This window comes from Nannobrachium achirus (genome assembly GCF_963921795.1).
Source record: "Nannobrachium achirus genome assembly, chromosome: 10".
Classification (NCBI taxonomy): domain Eukaryota; kingdom Metazoa; phylum Chordata; class Actinopteri; order Myctophiformes; family Myctophidae; genus Nannobrachium; species Nannobrachium achirus.
Window position 1 is genome coordinate 31,507,630 of NC_137819.1, and position 16,551 is coordinate 31,524,180.

Genomic DNA, 16,551 nt, shown 5'->3' on the forward strand with positions numbered 1-16,551 from the left:
GCCTGTTGTGAGCTTGTAAATCACACTCGGCTGCAGCGCCGAGTGTGCGCGTCTGCGCAATGCACTATGGGGCGTTGGAAACTTGTGGATAAATATGTGTCAGTAGACTGCTTTTGTTCTTGTACTTATTACGGTACTTATTACCCTGCTCACTGCTTATCCTTCTTTAACAGACTGATCCAAGTAAAGAAACAGTAATATACGATGAAGTGTGCCCAGAATAGGAATGGGTAAGTTTTAGTAAGCACTCAAAACAACATGGCGGTTGTCTACTTGATGGATTTAGATCAGGGGTTCTCAAACTTTTTTAGGCCGTAACCCCCAAAATAAACATATATGAACTGGGGACCCCCACCCTGACAAGCAATTGGAATTGTAGGTATTACATTTAATTTGACTTGGTTCCACAGATAAATATCTGTGTGCGAGGCGTTGTGAGCATGTAGATCTGCTATTTTCACAATGTTCGCCTCTTGCTTACTTCATATTTGGCAGTTTGGCCAGTTTGGTATTAAAACGTTTTTGAAAGTCCTTAAATTGTCACTTTATAAATGTGAAGATACCCTGTATACAGTTTCCGACCCAAGTTTGAGAACCACTGATTTAGATTATTGTTTCAAAATGTACCTTAAAGGGGAAGACCACCCATTTTCAATTGAAAATGGGTGGTCTTCCCCTTTAACCACTTAAAGGAGTAGTTCACCCCCAAAATGACTTTTCTTTTATTGATTACTCACGCCATGGAGACTTGAGTTCAATAATAATTTTAGTTTTTTGTTGCATTCCTAAGACAATAATTTGATTACAATAAATTTACCCCAATGATTCCGGATGGGGACCCAAATTCATTTGGGTCCCCATCCGGAATCAATGGAGGTACATTTACTAGAATAAAGTTGTTGTCTTATAAATGCAACAAATGCAAAAAAATAATATTGAACTCAAGTCTCCATGGCGTGAGTAATCGTTAGACAAAAATGACATTTTGGGGGTGAACTACTCCTTTAAGGACTATCTATTCTACAAGATCACAAGGCATCACATTTTTGAAAAGGTTATTCACCCACTACGGCAACTTTTGCTTTGGTACTGTAAGCTGATGTCATTACTTTTGTACATTTACTACATTTACTTTTGTACATTTACTACATTTACTAGTTGTGGTATTGCTACTACCGGTAATTACAGGAAACAGAGAAGAACAGTTCTCTTAAGTAGGCCTATACTAGTAATAGTACTGTTTGTATGTTTGGCAGCTTAACTACATTTCCCAGTAAATCTTATGAGGAGTGTTACTTCTTTAAGACTGATTTAGCTTCAAAGTAGTTAAGTTGCTTATAGTTACTCGTAGTAGTAGCTAGTAGGCTACTACTGTAATGATAATTTAAACAACACAGGCAGGGATAGCTTTTGCCACACACGTTTGGTTGCTTCATAGCGCCCTCAGGTGACAGTGTATTATATCATATTTATAATAAAAATTATGTACACAGAGATCTCAGACTGGTTTTGTTTTTTTATTGCATACTGTACTTGAAATATCAGGTAGTTTGCAGTGGTGGTCAGTAACAAATTAAAATTTTATAGCCTACAGACAAACAACAAGTTTGTCTGTACTTGACTTGGCGATTGATGTGATGCATTATGAGCTTGTAGATCTGCTATTTCTAATATAGTGAAAATAGCAGATGTACATGCTCACAACGTGACTCGTCTCTACTGTTTGTGCAATGTGAAGCAAGTTATAACTAGTCATAATTATTAAAATTAAGTAGCATCCAAGAACTTCATCTGATACTTTCACTTTTATTCTCAGGGTGTGGAAATGGCATCAGCCAGCAGTCTCCTGTCTGAAGAGCAGTTCCTGTGTTCTATCTGTCTGGATGTGTTCACTGATCCAATCACAACTCACGTGGGCACATCTACTGCAAAACCAGTATATGACCCATCACTAGGACTGATGATGATGTGTCCATTATGTAACTAAACATTCTAACAAAGACCATGAGGTTTTTGTCAATACTTTCATTTATGAGATGACTGATCAGTTCAGGAAGTCACTGCAGTTGAAAAGAAATTCCAGCACAAACCAAGAACCTGCTAAACCAGATGAAGTCCCCTGTGTGACGTCTGAGACCAAACTCAGAGCCCTGAAGACTCATCAGAGTCTCAGGGTTAAAACAACACAATTGACCCTAGTTTACAGTATGTGTAAGAAACATGACAGACTGTTCAGTAATACAGACCACATGTTTGTTTGTCAGTTCTGCACTGAGTCAGACCACAAGTTGCATCAAATTTGTATCGCTGGAAGAAGGATGTAAAGCAGTGCTTCTCAACCTGTGGGTCAGGTTTTGGGAACCCCAGGGGGGTTCCCAAATTATTTTGGGGGGTCCCCAGATTTACTGCCATTTTGAAACAGCTCCCATCAGGGTTCCCCGCCAGAAGCCTCCATTGACTTCAATGTAATTTATAGTGCACGGATCATGCACGCCCATGCACAGATGATGCACCATGTTTGTGCAGTTTGTTCACAGCTTTCAAACAAAAAAGTCCGATTGGAAATCCGTTCAGGCATTCTTGAGATAATAGCCATTATGTTTTACATGTTATGTAAGCAAAAATGGCCGCCCTGTTTGAAAGATGGGGTTGTATGGGGGTTGAACATGCAAAATCGCGATTGAAATCATGCTTACTAGATTTGATGGGGTCCAAAAATAATTTTTCAAAAAGAAAATTTTCAAACTCGTCATACTAGTCATAGGCAGAGTGGACACAGCCATATAACTCGTCAAACTAGTCATAGGCAGTAAATGAGTTTTAACCTTATGTGCAACATTGTTTTCTCACTCAATAGTAAACAAACCAACATAAAGTTCAAGTGCATAGAGGGTTTATGCACATTTCTAAATTGTCAATTTAAGGAATTTATAAGAGCATGTAGATCTGCTATTTTCACAATAGAACCGTGGTAAACAAAATGTAATGCCTCAACTCTTCCAACTCCAAGTAGTGCTTGTCAGGGGGGGGGGGGGGGGGGGTCCCAGTTAAAATATGATTATTTTGGGGGTCGCAGCCTGAAAAGGTTGAGAACCACTGATGTAAAGGACATAATGCTGAGCTGCAGAGGCTGAAATTCAGCAGATGATCCAAGAGAGACAACTGAAGAGCAAGAAAGACATAGACTGAGAGATAGCAGACAGTGTGCAGGTTTTCACTGCTCTGATCAGCTGTAATGACAAAAGCTGGGCTGAGCTGTCCAGCAGTCTACATGTGGGGACAGTTGTGGCTTAGCTGGAGAATATGCTCAGTCATAATTTAGAAGACCACAAGAGGGTGCTGTAGTACTACAAGTAACAAATTGACGTTCAAACTTCAGTTCCACTACTATTTAATTCTATTGATTTGTTTTGGCTTGCTGAGTTTCTACTGCAGCCATGTTTTAAACACAGACAGATGAATCCAAACAGAAAACGGGGTAGTTTATTTAATGCTTGTTTGAGCTAGCCTGGTTAATAAACCAGACCGCACAACACGAAGTGTGTAATAGAGTCTGGTTTATTAACCAGGCAATGTTTGAGCACCTGTCTGTCTGTCTGTCTGTCTGTCTGTCTGTCTGTCTGTCTGTCTGTCTGTCTGTCTGTCTGTCTGTCTGTCTGTCTGTCAGTCAGTCAGTCAGTCAGTCAGTCAGTCAGTCAGTCAGTCAGCCAGCAGGATATCTTGAGCAGTTATGAATGCATTTGCATAAAACTGTGGTATAATAGTTTGTCGGCTTGGACTATAAGAACTGATTTGCTGCAGTGGCCCATCACTCACAGACTAAGATTTATCATGGAAGAAGTGATTAAAATGGTAACATAATTATACCTATGCCTGCAAATAATTGTCATACAAATAATTGTGATTAATGACTTAATGGGGTTTTTGGCATTGAACCTTGGAACATATAAATACATTAAAAAACAAAATCTCCTTGCCTTCTAGACTTTGTAAACACAAATTGCACAAGGCAGATGACAAATAACATAAATATACATAGTGTGAGAGTCAGTATTGAGATACAACTTAAGCAGTGTTTCCATGGTAACCAGTCCAGTGACTTCCTAAGAGACCCCCCCCCCCCCCCTCCCCAAAGTACATTGCTCTTGACCTTTGACCCTGAACGTTGAGCTGCTGTCAACTCGTTCACCTGCTTCCGCCATTGGCTTTCATCATGCTGTGTGTGTGTGTGTGTGTGTGTGTGTGTGTGTGTGTGTGTGTGTGTGTGTGTGTGTGTGTGTGTGCGTGCGTGTGCGTGCGTGCGTGCGTGCGTGGGTGCGTGCGTGCGTGCGTGCGTGCAAGAGTGTATGGGAGGTAGGGTTGGTGGGTGTAGGTCACAATACAATAGTTATACTATTTGGTATTTTGTATATAATTCAAAAGTATGGCAGATTTTGAGAATGTTCACTCCCGAATAAGAGAAAGTACTTTCTGCGCTTGAATGAGTTTTAGAGCCATTTGTAGTCCATCACACAAGGGTGTCGCTTGCTTGCTAAAAAGAACAGATCTACAAGCTAAAAACATGACACCCTTGCCTTGTGTGATGGTCCATAACTCTGAAGTGTGAAAGGGACATATCAAACCTAGAGAGAATGAGGGTGTTTCAAACAACAAAGTCCATGCAGAAGTCACCCTTTGAACGAGGTTGTGTCAACATCGTTTAGAGCAGTGGTTCACACACGTTTTAGTTCGAGACCCAAAAGAGAGATTAGAAGTTTGCCTGGGACCCAAAGTTGTGAACTTGTGTGTTTTTGTGATTTCTTTTTTTTTTTTTACGTTTTGAAATAATCAAACACAAAATGTTGGAAACAAAAAAAATTAAGGGACCCATAAAAATCCCGACCCACTGTTTGGGTTTAGAGAGACATAACGTAACTATTTGAATTTGAATGTGAATGAAATGACTGGACAGGTTTATCTCCTGTCCGGTCCAAACTAAAGTGTTATTAGTGCATAAGTGGAAAGTATCCTCTGGTAAGATTTATATGTGTATCTGTTGATAAAACGGTTTAGATTATTATTATTATTAATTAAGTGGTGGTGAGGTCATTGTGACTTTAATTTCTGCTCCAGAACTTGATAAGTAGGGTCTCAACCTGAGGTTCTGTGACCATCCTCTGGGAAGGATGGTTTGTTGATTGATTTGACCTCTATGGACACTTTATAAAAGATTTAGCCCCCAGGTCCCTCGCAGAAATGCCAGCAAAATGTTTGACAGCTAGGGTAATTTTCAGTCTCATTCACTTACAATACACTACACTATAAAGGCAAAAATGACTCCCAAAAAATCTGCTTTAAGTGGGATGTGAGGGGTAAAAATAGGGGTGTTTAATTATTCTGAATCCATTGGAAGCATTTGTTTTGCATGAAAAACATTCCTTGGACTAAGAACGGCCAACAAATCTATGGTTTAGTGATGAGTCATCAATTTTCACAGTCTTTTGGGGTCCATTCCTTGGGCTTTTGGGGCCCAAGGAATGTTTTCATGCAAAACAAATGCTTCCAATGGATTCAGAATAATTAAACACCCCTATTTTGACCCCTCACATCCCACTTAAAGTAGATATTTTGGGAGTCATTTTTGCCTTTATAGTGTAGTGTATAGTAAGTGAATGAGACTGAAAATTACCCTAGCTGTAAAACATTTTGCTGGCATTTCTGCGAGGGACCTGGGAGCTAAATCTTTTATAAAGGGTCCGGTCAAATCAATCATCAAACCATCCTTCCCAGAGGATGGTCACAGAACCTCAGGTTGAGACCCTACCGTTAGGCTTTTGGTCCTCAGGCAGAGGATGTGAGCCTCTCTGCTACACTCACACCACATTTAACCTCCCCCACCAGGAAACCCAAACCAGGCCACGGCTCCCACGCCTGGGATTAAAACCTGGGGTGTCCCGCGTCTGGAACAGGGACACTATATAGCCTAAAGGGGAATTCCCCCTTTAATTGGTCGGTGGAGTTATTGGTCATTTGATCTACAGGCAGAGACTTTGCTGCATGTACACCTCCACGATGGTTAGTGGTCTGGCCTCCAGTGGTGACGGCACTGGCTGCCTGGTTGGTGTTGGTCCTGTTTATTTCAAATTAGGTGAAAAGGATGGCTTGCGGGAAGGATTCGAATTCCAGAGGGGTTCCCCGCACATCTGGTTCCCAGTCTGCTATTGACAGTAGCCCTGGCCACATGCTCCTCGTGTCGCCACTGCTGAACGGGTCATCCAATTTGACCTGGTAGTCCCGCTTGGCCTTTCTGATCGTTCTCTGGGGGTCAGCATGGGTAGTTTTCCCACATTCCCGGATCTGAAGGCATGTAGAGCAGCCACGAACCTCACTGTTAATCCATGGATAAATCTAATAGATATATATACAAACTCACAACGAACCCACATGCATAAAAACCGATACATTAGGTCCTCAACTACAGTACGTCCTCACACACACACGCACGCACGCACGCACGCACACACGCACGTGAGGGTGCCAGGTTGTTAAGTGCTTTGTAAACAAAAAGGGCTATAAATTGTCTCATGCCTGTCAATTACAATGCCGAGGTAAAATTTGTCAAATGCAGCTCTCAGATGATCTAAAAGGCAGAGGACAGACACTTATTCTGTGGTAATTTTATTGGTGTAGTTTCAGTACTGTGCTGGGAACAGAAACCAGACTTAAATGTATCTTATATTAAATTGTAAAGTTTTGCAAGAGCTATTTGAAGGATTTGGGGAATATGCCTGATTGTATGGAAAAGTGTATTATGTTAGTTGTTGTCAGGATCTGAAGTTGTTGTAGGACCCAAGTGCAGGAACTCAGACAAACGCAGCAGATGAGAATCATAAACTTAAGTTTAAATGACACAGATGATAAAACTTAAACACTCTAGTAGTAACTAATACAATATTTGAACTCATAACAAGACACTGGAAACAGAACAGAGAACCTGACACACAACTAATGACCCAGCACTGAACGCACATATAAAAACAGTCTTTATAGTCTCAGTAGCTCGTCACCAAACAAGGCTCAGCTGGTCCTCACAGGTGACGGCACCCAGGGCAAGCAGACTCATGGAGCAGAGCAAGCAAGATGTAGAGGAACTAGTTGAGTCAAAAATGGCAGTTCCGTGACCGTGGAGAGCGAAGGTCCGTTTCTCAATGGATTTGTCATCTAGAAGGGTTATTAAACAAATTTGGCCGGGGTGTATTTTTTAAAATGGTCGGGAAAATGTTTGACAGCTAGGGTAATTTTCAGTCTCATTCACTTACTATACACTACACTATAAAGGAAAAAATTACTCCCAAAAAATCTGCTGTGAGGGGTCAAACTAGGGTTTTTTAATTATTCTGAATCCATTGCAAGCATTTGTTTTGCATGAAAAACATTCCTTGCGCTAAAAACGACGGTTTAGTGGTTTGAAAAAGGGATGAAAAGTGATGAGTCATCACTTTTCACACATTTGAGGGGGCTGTTTTACCTCAGAATAATTGAAAACCCCTAGTTTGACCCCTCACATCCCACTTAAAGCAGAGTCATTTTTTTCCTTTATAGTGTAGTGTATAGTAAGTGAATGAGACTGAAAATGACCCTAGCTGTCAAACATTTTCCCGACCATTTTAAAAAATACACCCCGGCCCAAATTGTTTAATAACCCTTCTAGATGACAAATCCATTGAGAAACGGACCTTCGCTCTCGTGGTCACGGAACTGCCATAAATGACCCAGCTAAACACACAGAGGCAAGCAAAGCAGTCACATGGGCCCACTGAGGCCGTGGTCATGACAGTTGTATCCTGGCAGAGGCAGTGTATAAAAGGCCTACTATAATACTGTAGCTAATGACAATGAGACACAGGAGAAATAACATTGGTTCAAAGCAAATTATTATGTAAATCACGCCTACCTGTGCAAAACAGGTTGAACAGGTATCAGCCTTGGTGTTCATCGAGTAACATTACAGAGCACTTCTAAAAGCAGTGGGATCTGACAGGATATACTGTACGTATGTGACAACTTGGCTGAGATGTCATTGCTCTGCTGAAGGAACGGGACCAGCCTACATCCCCCTGACCCGGTGGGGTGATCGCTTTGACTGTTTTGATACGAATGTAAGAGATATTGTTGGATAATAAGCAAATGCAATGTTATTATGGTGGTCTGTCTCTCTGTGTTATACGTGACTGTATGCATTTGGTTCGGTGTGAATTGGTACACAGAGTCTGTGTGTTTGCTATTGTTAGGTACACAACTTCTGTTTGTGTTTAGGGAAGCAATGCTCTTGTTAATGTTGTTCTTTTGTAATACAGTAGCTAAACTAAAAACAGAAGTTGTCTGATGATTATTTTATGCGTATGTGTGTGTGTGTGTGTGTGTGTGTGTGTGTGTGTGTGTGTGTGTGTGTGTGTGTGTGTGTGTGTGTCTGCACACACACACACACACACACACACACACACACACACGCGCGCGCGCGCACAGGGTCAAGGATTAAGTAAATTTACCCCCATTGATTCTCACACAAATACATTTGGGTCCCCATCCAGTGCCTTGTATTTGGGTCCCCATCCAGGCCAATGCATTTGGGTCCCCATCCAGGCCAATGCATTTGGGTCCCCATCCAGGCCAATGCATTTGGGTCCCCATCCAGGCCCATGCATTTGGGTCCCCATCCAGGCCCATGCATTTGGGTCCCCATCAAGAATCAATGGGGGCAAAGTTACTATAATACATTTTTTGTATTATGCGACAAATACAAAAAAACATTAATGAACTCAAGTCTCCATGGGGTGACTAATCAATAGAAAATTGGGGGGTGAACTACTCTAAAGGCTTTAAAGGCTTTAGGGTGAGTGAGTTAATTAATGGAACTTTCACAGCGTTTCACAGTCTCGTTTCCATAGATGGCGAACGGCTTTGGCGGCCTCTCTGAGGACGAGCTGCTGTGTTCCATCTGTCTGGACGTCTTCAGAGACCCCGCCTCTCTGCCATGCGGACACAGCTTCTGCAAAAGCTGCATCGAGCGACACTGGAACAGCGCCCCCCAGTGTCGATGCCCACTGTGCGGCCAGCAGTTCAGCAAAAAGCAGAAGTCCAAGCTGAAGGTCAACACAACGCTGCGGGACGTCGCCGAACGCTTACGAGATGCTGGGAGAGAGGATTGTGTGCCTTCGGTCCGTCCTGAAAGTCCAGGTGAAGTCGCGTTTAGTTGTCGTTATGTGGTTCCTAGTGAAACAACTAGTGCCAACAATGATGGAGCGGTGGTGGGTTGAACCACCAGAGTTTCAATCTTTATCCGGATTATATATGGTTATGACTGAGGAAAAAATAAAACAAGTTATGTTACTGCATTGCATATATCGTTCGTTTGTAACGATATGCAATGCAGTAACATTACACATGTCCATCTTTGTTGACACTCAGCAGAGTAGAACTGCCCCCTAGTGTCTAGCATAATGAATATCGCGCAATGCATTCTGGGTATGTGCAAAGGTCTATGGGATTTGGGTCCATGCTCATCCAACTCTAGGAGGTGCATCTCAGAGACGCTATTGGAGTTGAGTCTTGGAGGATGACGGACGCGGATGATGACCAATTTAGTAATTTAACTGTTCCTCAGCTAAGAGACAGTATTTATTAGACCGTGACATTGTTGTGTCAAATGCATTAAAGAAGGATTTAGTTGCCCGTCGTCGTTGAATCTGCAACCTAAAGCTACACCAAAACAATATGCTACAGAAATAGAGGACAAATACCTCTTATACCTCAACAGTTAAATTACTAAATTAGTCATCATCCGCGTCCGACATCCTCCAAGACTCTCAACCCCAATAGCGTCTCTGAGATGCACCCCCTAGAGTTGGATGTGCATGGACCCAAATAATCCCATAGACCCTAGCGCATACCCAGAATGCATTGCGCGATATCCAAGATGGTGCTATTTGCGTACTGGGTTATGAGCGGTCGACAGGTGCTTGTCATCTGATTGGTTGAAATTGTCATTAAGACTGTACTTTTAGAGACCTTTGGCTTTGATATAAAATACATACAAATGTAATTAGGCAAATCTAGTTTGGCATCCACTGTTAGATATGTATGAACACATAATATATAATATGGGACAAAAGAATAATATCTTTCCATCTCAGCTGGTCCTGGGGGTGTGGTGAGCTGTGACGTCTGTGGCGAAGCAGCGGACAGGTCTTGCCTGGAATGCCTGACCTCCTACTGTCACGTCCACCTGCAACGCCACAGGGACGTCTCCGGGCTGAGGAGACACACCCTGATCAACCCCGTGGACACCCTGGAGGAACGGCTGTGTAAAGACCACTGCAGACCTCTCAGCCGCTTCTGTCGAAGCCATCAGACCCTGGTGTGTAGCTTCTGTCTGGAGATGAACCACAAGTACGACGACACCCTTCCTCTGGACGAAGCCTGCGAAGGCAAGAGGTCCAAGCTGTCTTCCACGGCCGTGCTTCTCGGTCAGATGTCGGCACAGAGGGCAAGAAAGGTGGTGGAACTGCAGGGCGCTCTGCGGCGACTCAAAAGCGACACAGACGAGGGCGTCAGATCCCTCAACGACCACAAGGCGACAGTGGACAGAAGCCTGGCCAAGTTGAATGAGATACAGGACAAAGAGTTCAGCTTGGTGACTGAACTCCAGAGTGAACTCACCAAGGTTATTAACGTTTTTGCTTTTTGCATTAGTTTTTATTTTTATTTTTTAATTAGTTGGGTTAAGTTGAGGGGTTGATTGTTTAGTTTCTTTCTTTGTATCTTTGTTTCTTGCACAGGATATGGAAGAGTTGCTGAAGAGAATGGAAGCGATAGAGAAACTGTCCACAACACAAGACCACCTTGACTTCCTCCTCAAGTTCCCCTCCCTCACCAACCCCCCGCCCACCAGAGACTGTTCTGGGATCAGCGTACAGCAGCACGAGGACACGGTGAGACACGCTGTGCACGCGGTGGTGAATGACATACTCAGTAACGGAGAGCGCGGACAGGTTAAAGAGCTCAAAGAAAGGGTGCATTTATTGCACACTGTCATATTTCTGATGGTTCTTTTTATTATCCTCATGATTTCACAATTAAACGAGAAGGCTACATCAAGGTCTAAATAAGCTGTAGAATGTTAAGATCTCCATCTCACATTGTAAGAAAAATATTTTGTAGCCTACTCAAGTATAATTTTGAATACCAGATTTTTACTTGTAGAGTATGTTTATATTGTGGTATTGCTATAAGTAAGTATAAAATAAAAAGAAAGATAGAAATTTAAAATCATGTAGATGGTGTTTCATTGTGTGTTCCACCACCTGCAAGCTGCCATTCATTCTCCTGTCTGTGTCCTTGGATCTCCATGTGTTCTGAAGACAATGAACATTTTGTCCCCTGTGAACCCTGTTGGTCCCCTATTGTCCTCTCCACCCTGGAGGCCAACGACAGGAACTCATTTCTGTGTTTTAAAGGTTGCGGGTCATGAATGGGGTATAGATTACATACCATTTAAAAACTATGTATAAATGCCAGGAAACATACAGATCTCTGAGCTCATTTCTCTCTTTTCTAAAGCCTGCAACCATGCACAGTAAGAAATCCTCAGTTTTAATTTACTCTTGAGAGTGTTTTTGGAAACCACTCAAGGACCCTCGACCACAGGTTGAGTTGTTTGGTTTTTGGTTGTTAAATTTAATTAAATGTACATGTTTAGTACAGTATATAAAACAACAACCCTCTAGTGCCTCTTCTGAGCTCTGCTCAGTTTTAGTTCTTTTCTGAATAAATAAATAATTTGCACAATACTATTGTACAACAAAATATAAAACCTAAGTTGTTAAATGAGGTCATGATATCCCATTATCTACAGTACCTTCTTTAAAAATGTAAATAATAACATTTGTCAAGAAAGCCCAATATGTACAACAACCTGGCAACTTTCACACCTTACAGCTAATTCACCAGATGTGATAGATGTAGAGCAGTGGTTCTCAAAGTCAGGTCCAGAGGCTTTCAGGGGGTCCCAATTCTCCAAATTAGGAACAGTTATTAAGTTTATATTTCAGCTAGCTCTACAAGCTCACAACCTAGAGTCAAATCAAAGAAAGGGTCAAACTCATTCTTCTGCTATACCACAAAAATGTGGAATGCCTTACCGAAGGTCTTAAAGGAGTGTGGATCACTAGCATCCTTTAAAATCGCCCTGAAAAACCACTTACAGGCAGCAGCCGTCCGCAACTGGGAATAAATACAAACCTAGCCCAGCCCAGCCCTCCCCTCCCCTGCCCCTTCTTTGTATATACTTTCTGTTTGCCTTAGTGTCTTGTTCTTTCTTATTTATTTTTTTCTGACTATATCTACTGGATAGTACTGTGTTCTATTCGTCTGTCATTCAATGTTATATGAGATACTTTAATGGTTTCCTGTGGAAATAAGCTTAGTCTTTTCTAGGATCTCCTTTTAGTAGACCTTGTACCAGTGAACTGTACCGTCATGAAACTGTACCTTTTCCTATGCAAACTTCTAATAAAGTCTTCAATCAATCAATCAAACTGCTGTTAACTGCTGTAGAGCCCCATATGACAATGTGTGGCCCCTGGCAGCAGTTAGATCAGTTGTACAACCTGGCCCCTTGCAGCAGTTATCAGCCCCTGGAGGCCCCTGGTACAACTCAGTTGTACAACATGACCCCTGGGAGACACTGGCACAAGTAAGTTTGGTTGTACAACATGGCTCCCTGGGAGCTGCTGACAGGGTAATCTGGGTTTTACAATGTGGCCATTGTCATGGCAGGCTCCTAAACAGTGTTTGTGCCAAGCTTGGTGCAGATTGGTATAATGGTGCACCTTGTACAACGTGGCCCCTGATGTGACTATTCACATGACAGACCCCTGAACAGTGTTTTTTGCCAAGTTTGGTGAGGACCGGAGCAGCGGTGCGCCTCACAAGTCTGCATGTTATGTTTTGTGAGGTCCACCCACCGTCCATGGTCAGCCCACCATCGAGGCAATGTTATTAAAGGATGTTGACAAGACGTTGACATATCTTCTCTTATGGGGGCCTTAGCCCAAAATCATTTCAAATGGGAGTCGGCGGCAGTGCCGGTTCTAGGACTCAGGTGGCCCTATGCAAGATTATTTTAAGTGGCCCCTACTGACGGATGCGTGCGAGGAGCACGCAACATTTTTGGTGTACATATTTTTTGCTTAGTTTTTTTTGCGGATACAGGTGTCTTTGAATGACCTGATGGCCTCAACACATTGATTTATTACAAACATACAGTGACTGGAGCAGCCGCACACACAAAGTCATAACCACTGCAGCACAGCATCGGCACACAGACACAACTTAATAAGGAAAGCGACTATGAAGAGGCCTGTGGGCCACAGGTGGATTGCATAATGCAATTTGCAACTTGCATTCAACTGCAGGTTGTAAATTGGCATATAATCAAATTATTCTGTTGTGTCTTGTGTGAGATCGTTGTTTTATTGCACATTAATAATAACGCTAGTTTTTGGATAGGGGATACATGACATAATATTTAAAAAAAGATCTTCTCCTGTGATGTGGCCCACTTAGTGGTTGTGGCCCTAAGCCACCGCTTATGTTGCTTATGCCAAGAACCGTCCCTGGTCGGCGGCCAAATATAATTTGGTGATCCTTTATATGAAAATATTTGAGAACCACTAACGTAGACGAGGAAACCAGAGAAGAAGTGTTTGCTCTGCAAATCAAGAACCCCACCTCCAGTCCATAGCACTTACCGTAGCACTTGCCCTAGCCTTGATGACCTTACAGGCTTATGCAAAGGCCAAAGTGTAATTTAGATAGCATGTTGTGTTGCAACCTCACAGATTGAATACCAATATACATTTTACTATTCTGTACTCACACACAAGAAACAAAGCTTGAACCTTGATTCAAATTAGGTTAAAGTCTTTACATCTGGTAACGTAATAGGACATGGCAACTATATACAAACAAATGAAAGAATAAGCAATAATAAATGCATTCATACAATTTCTAGAACAAGACAACTAAAATAAGAAAAGCAACATGGTTATGGACCCTGCTGCAGCTCAGCTAATCATATCATAATAGTTAGAATTATGTATGTCATTTCTATATGGTTATGTCCTATAGTTCTAGTCCATGTAGTTGTATTCTAGTAGTTCTATGTGGCTCTGTTCTATGGTTATACTGTCTCTTCTAAGTGTTTATGTTCTATGTGTTTCTGTTTTCTGTACTGGCAGGTTTTTTGGTCGGAGGCCAAATTCCACTCTGTAAGTCCCCTGACAGTAAACAACAAGTTACTAATGTCTTCCACTGCTGTGACACGCACGCACACATGCACGCACACACTCACTTGTGCGCACCCAGTGATCAGCATGTATGGAATACAGATAGCCTAGCTAGTAGCTACCCACTACCCACCCACACACATGCTTGCTTTTGCACAACCCACAGTCCCACTCACACACCAGGACCCCCTTCAGGGGTCTCAAAGGAATTGTTGGACCCATCTTCTGAATGCTCCCACGCATGTCTCCCATCACTGTCCGTGCGCACGCACGCACGCGCACACACACACAGTTGGATACTCTCATGAAGAGATGTTAGTAGTTTATACAGCTGACACACATTAAAAGGCTCTATAAATACATCATACACTATAGTACATATACAGTATATTAACAGCCGTGTGCACAGCAATGCTCCAGGTTTGCTTGTGAGGGCCATGACTGAGTGATAATTTCATCAGCATCACACAACATTTGAATGGTGCTTTTTTACTTGAATAAATCAAGATTAAAACTGCAATCCATAACCTTTTAGTGCATGAAACATTCTGACCAATCCACAGTATGTTAATACAATATAACTAACACAACTGCAGTGGTTGTAGTCGGTCTACTTACTCTTGGTGGTTGACATGTGGTATATGCATGAAGCTCAAAGCACAGTTTAACCTCTGTCCAAACAGGCTTTACATTATACCAAAAGAAAAAAGTTACTTTGGTGCTGACACGGGGGGGCCAAGGCTACATGAACCCTAGCATACCTATTCTGGGGAGATCATTAAGCATAAATAGCCAATGTACGGCCAGGTCAGCTATTTACCCTTAAGAGATTTGCGTGTAGGGGGAAATAGCGCACCTATTATAGAGCCCTGGGGGACCCCGATCAACTAAAGTATATAGCGTTTAAGTGGACAAATACTTAAGCCTTATTCATACACTGCGGAATGATGCCAATTCAGGATGTCATGGCGAAAATAACCAATATACAGTAGACGCTTGTAGATCTGCTATTTCTGCTGAATGTTCACCCCAGAATAAACTATGGGTTCATGTGATAAAACAGAGGTTGCTTTGCCACTTCAACTGCTCTGATTGGTCAGCTACAAGCCCTAGGCAGGGGCGTAGTGGGGAGTTTTTTCACAGTGGGAACGCATTTTAATGACACCCACACAAACCACACACAAAACAAAAGCAGACATAAAATAATCACAAGACACTTTCGTTTACTTTAAAACAACAACAAAAAAGGACATGATCAACATAAATGTGTGCAACATTATCGCCTCAAAACCAAATGCATGTGTCATAATACGCTGTACCAAAAGAACTGTCCCCACCCATCTCCTTCATGCTCAACACGCACAGCCATAAACCTCACATGTTAATGTTGTCTCAGGCCGCTGAAACAACATTATCATGTGAAGAGAACGAGAGAAATGTGGACGCAGTGGCATGGGGGAATGCGCGCGCGCGCACAGTCACCAGCATTTGAACTGCTCAAAGAAGTAGGGAGTGGGGACGCTGCACGATCCCCTGCCTGCAACGCCCACAGATATGGCTTGGCTTTAGAATGCATTGCTCAGCACAAAGCTTATCGCCTTCTCTGTCCATGATGAGGGCCTTTCCGTGTGGTATGTGCATGTTTCTCTCTGTGTTCACATGGGGTCCGTGGGTCATTCCTGCTATTAAGAAAGTAGTCTGGGAAACCAAAGGTTCCTGAGCCATGTGGCCCATAGGTCAGCAGCCTATCTCCTGTTTTCCTTAGCGTGAGGCAGCTTGATGTACAAGTACAACCTCTGGACATGATGCTGTTCAAGTACAAACTCTCTCGACATGATGCTATAATACAAGTACACCCTCTGGACGTGATGCTGGTATGTCTCATGATTTACAAGTACACCTCCTGGATATGACACCAGAATGTCTCAGGGACTTATAACCCCGATCCAACCCATTGATGCTGAGTGCCAAGTGCATTAGAGTGGCTCATGAATGAGGAGGAGGTATGCAGGGACGTTGAGTGAAACAAAAACAAGCGCTCCCCTGGAACCCCATGGGAGTGGACGTGTCAATGAAGAAGTCACTGGCTTGTTGGTTTTGTTGCGGTGCATTAGGTGAGCATACTGTTGCATTAACCACATTCTGGACTCTGGAGGATCAAACTTTGAATTCATAGCGCAAAGTCGAAGGTACGGTAAAGCTCCTTTTGGGATTATTTTTTGGG

The 16,551-nt window shown here is 42.6% G+C and overlaps 1 protein-coding gene across 3 annotated transcripts; it reads left to right on the forward strand.

Moving 5' to 3' along the window:
* The first annotated feature begins 7,849 nt into the window (after window positions 1-7,849).
* Window positions 7,850-11,307, forward strand: LOC308293393 (E3 ubiquitin/ISG15 ligase TRIM25-like). Of its 3 annotated transcripts, none has more exons than XM_080735881.1 (4): window positions 7,850-8,138; window positions 8,904-9,216; window positions 10,173-10,702; window positions 10,818-11,307. In XM_080735881.1, the coding sequence occupies exons 2-4, from the start codon at window positions 8,928-8,930 to the stop codon at window positions 11,145-11,147; spliced, it is 1,149 nt and encodes a 382-aa protein (XP_080592007.1). In that variant the 5' UTR covers window positions 7,850-8,138; window positions 8,904-8,927; the 3' UTR covers window positions 11,148-11,307. The 3 variants fall into 3 exon arrangements, with proteins under 3 accessions (XP_080592007.1, XP_080592006.1, XP_080592005.1); XM_080735880.1 differs by having other exon boundaries at window positions 8,914-9,216; XM_080735879.1 differs by having other exon boundaries at window positions 8,928-9,216.
* The last annotated feature ends 5,244 nt before the right edge of the window (window positions 11,308-16,551 follow it).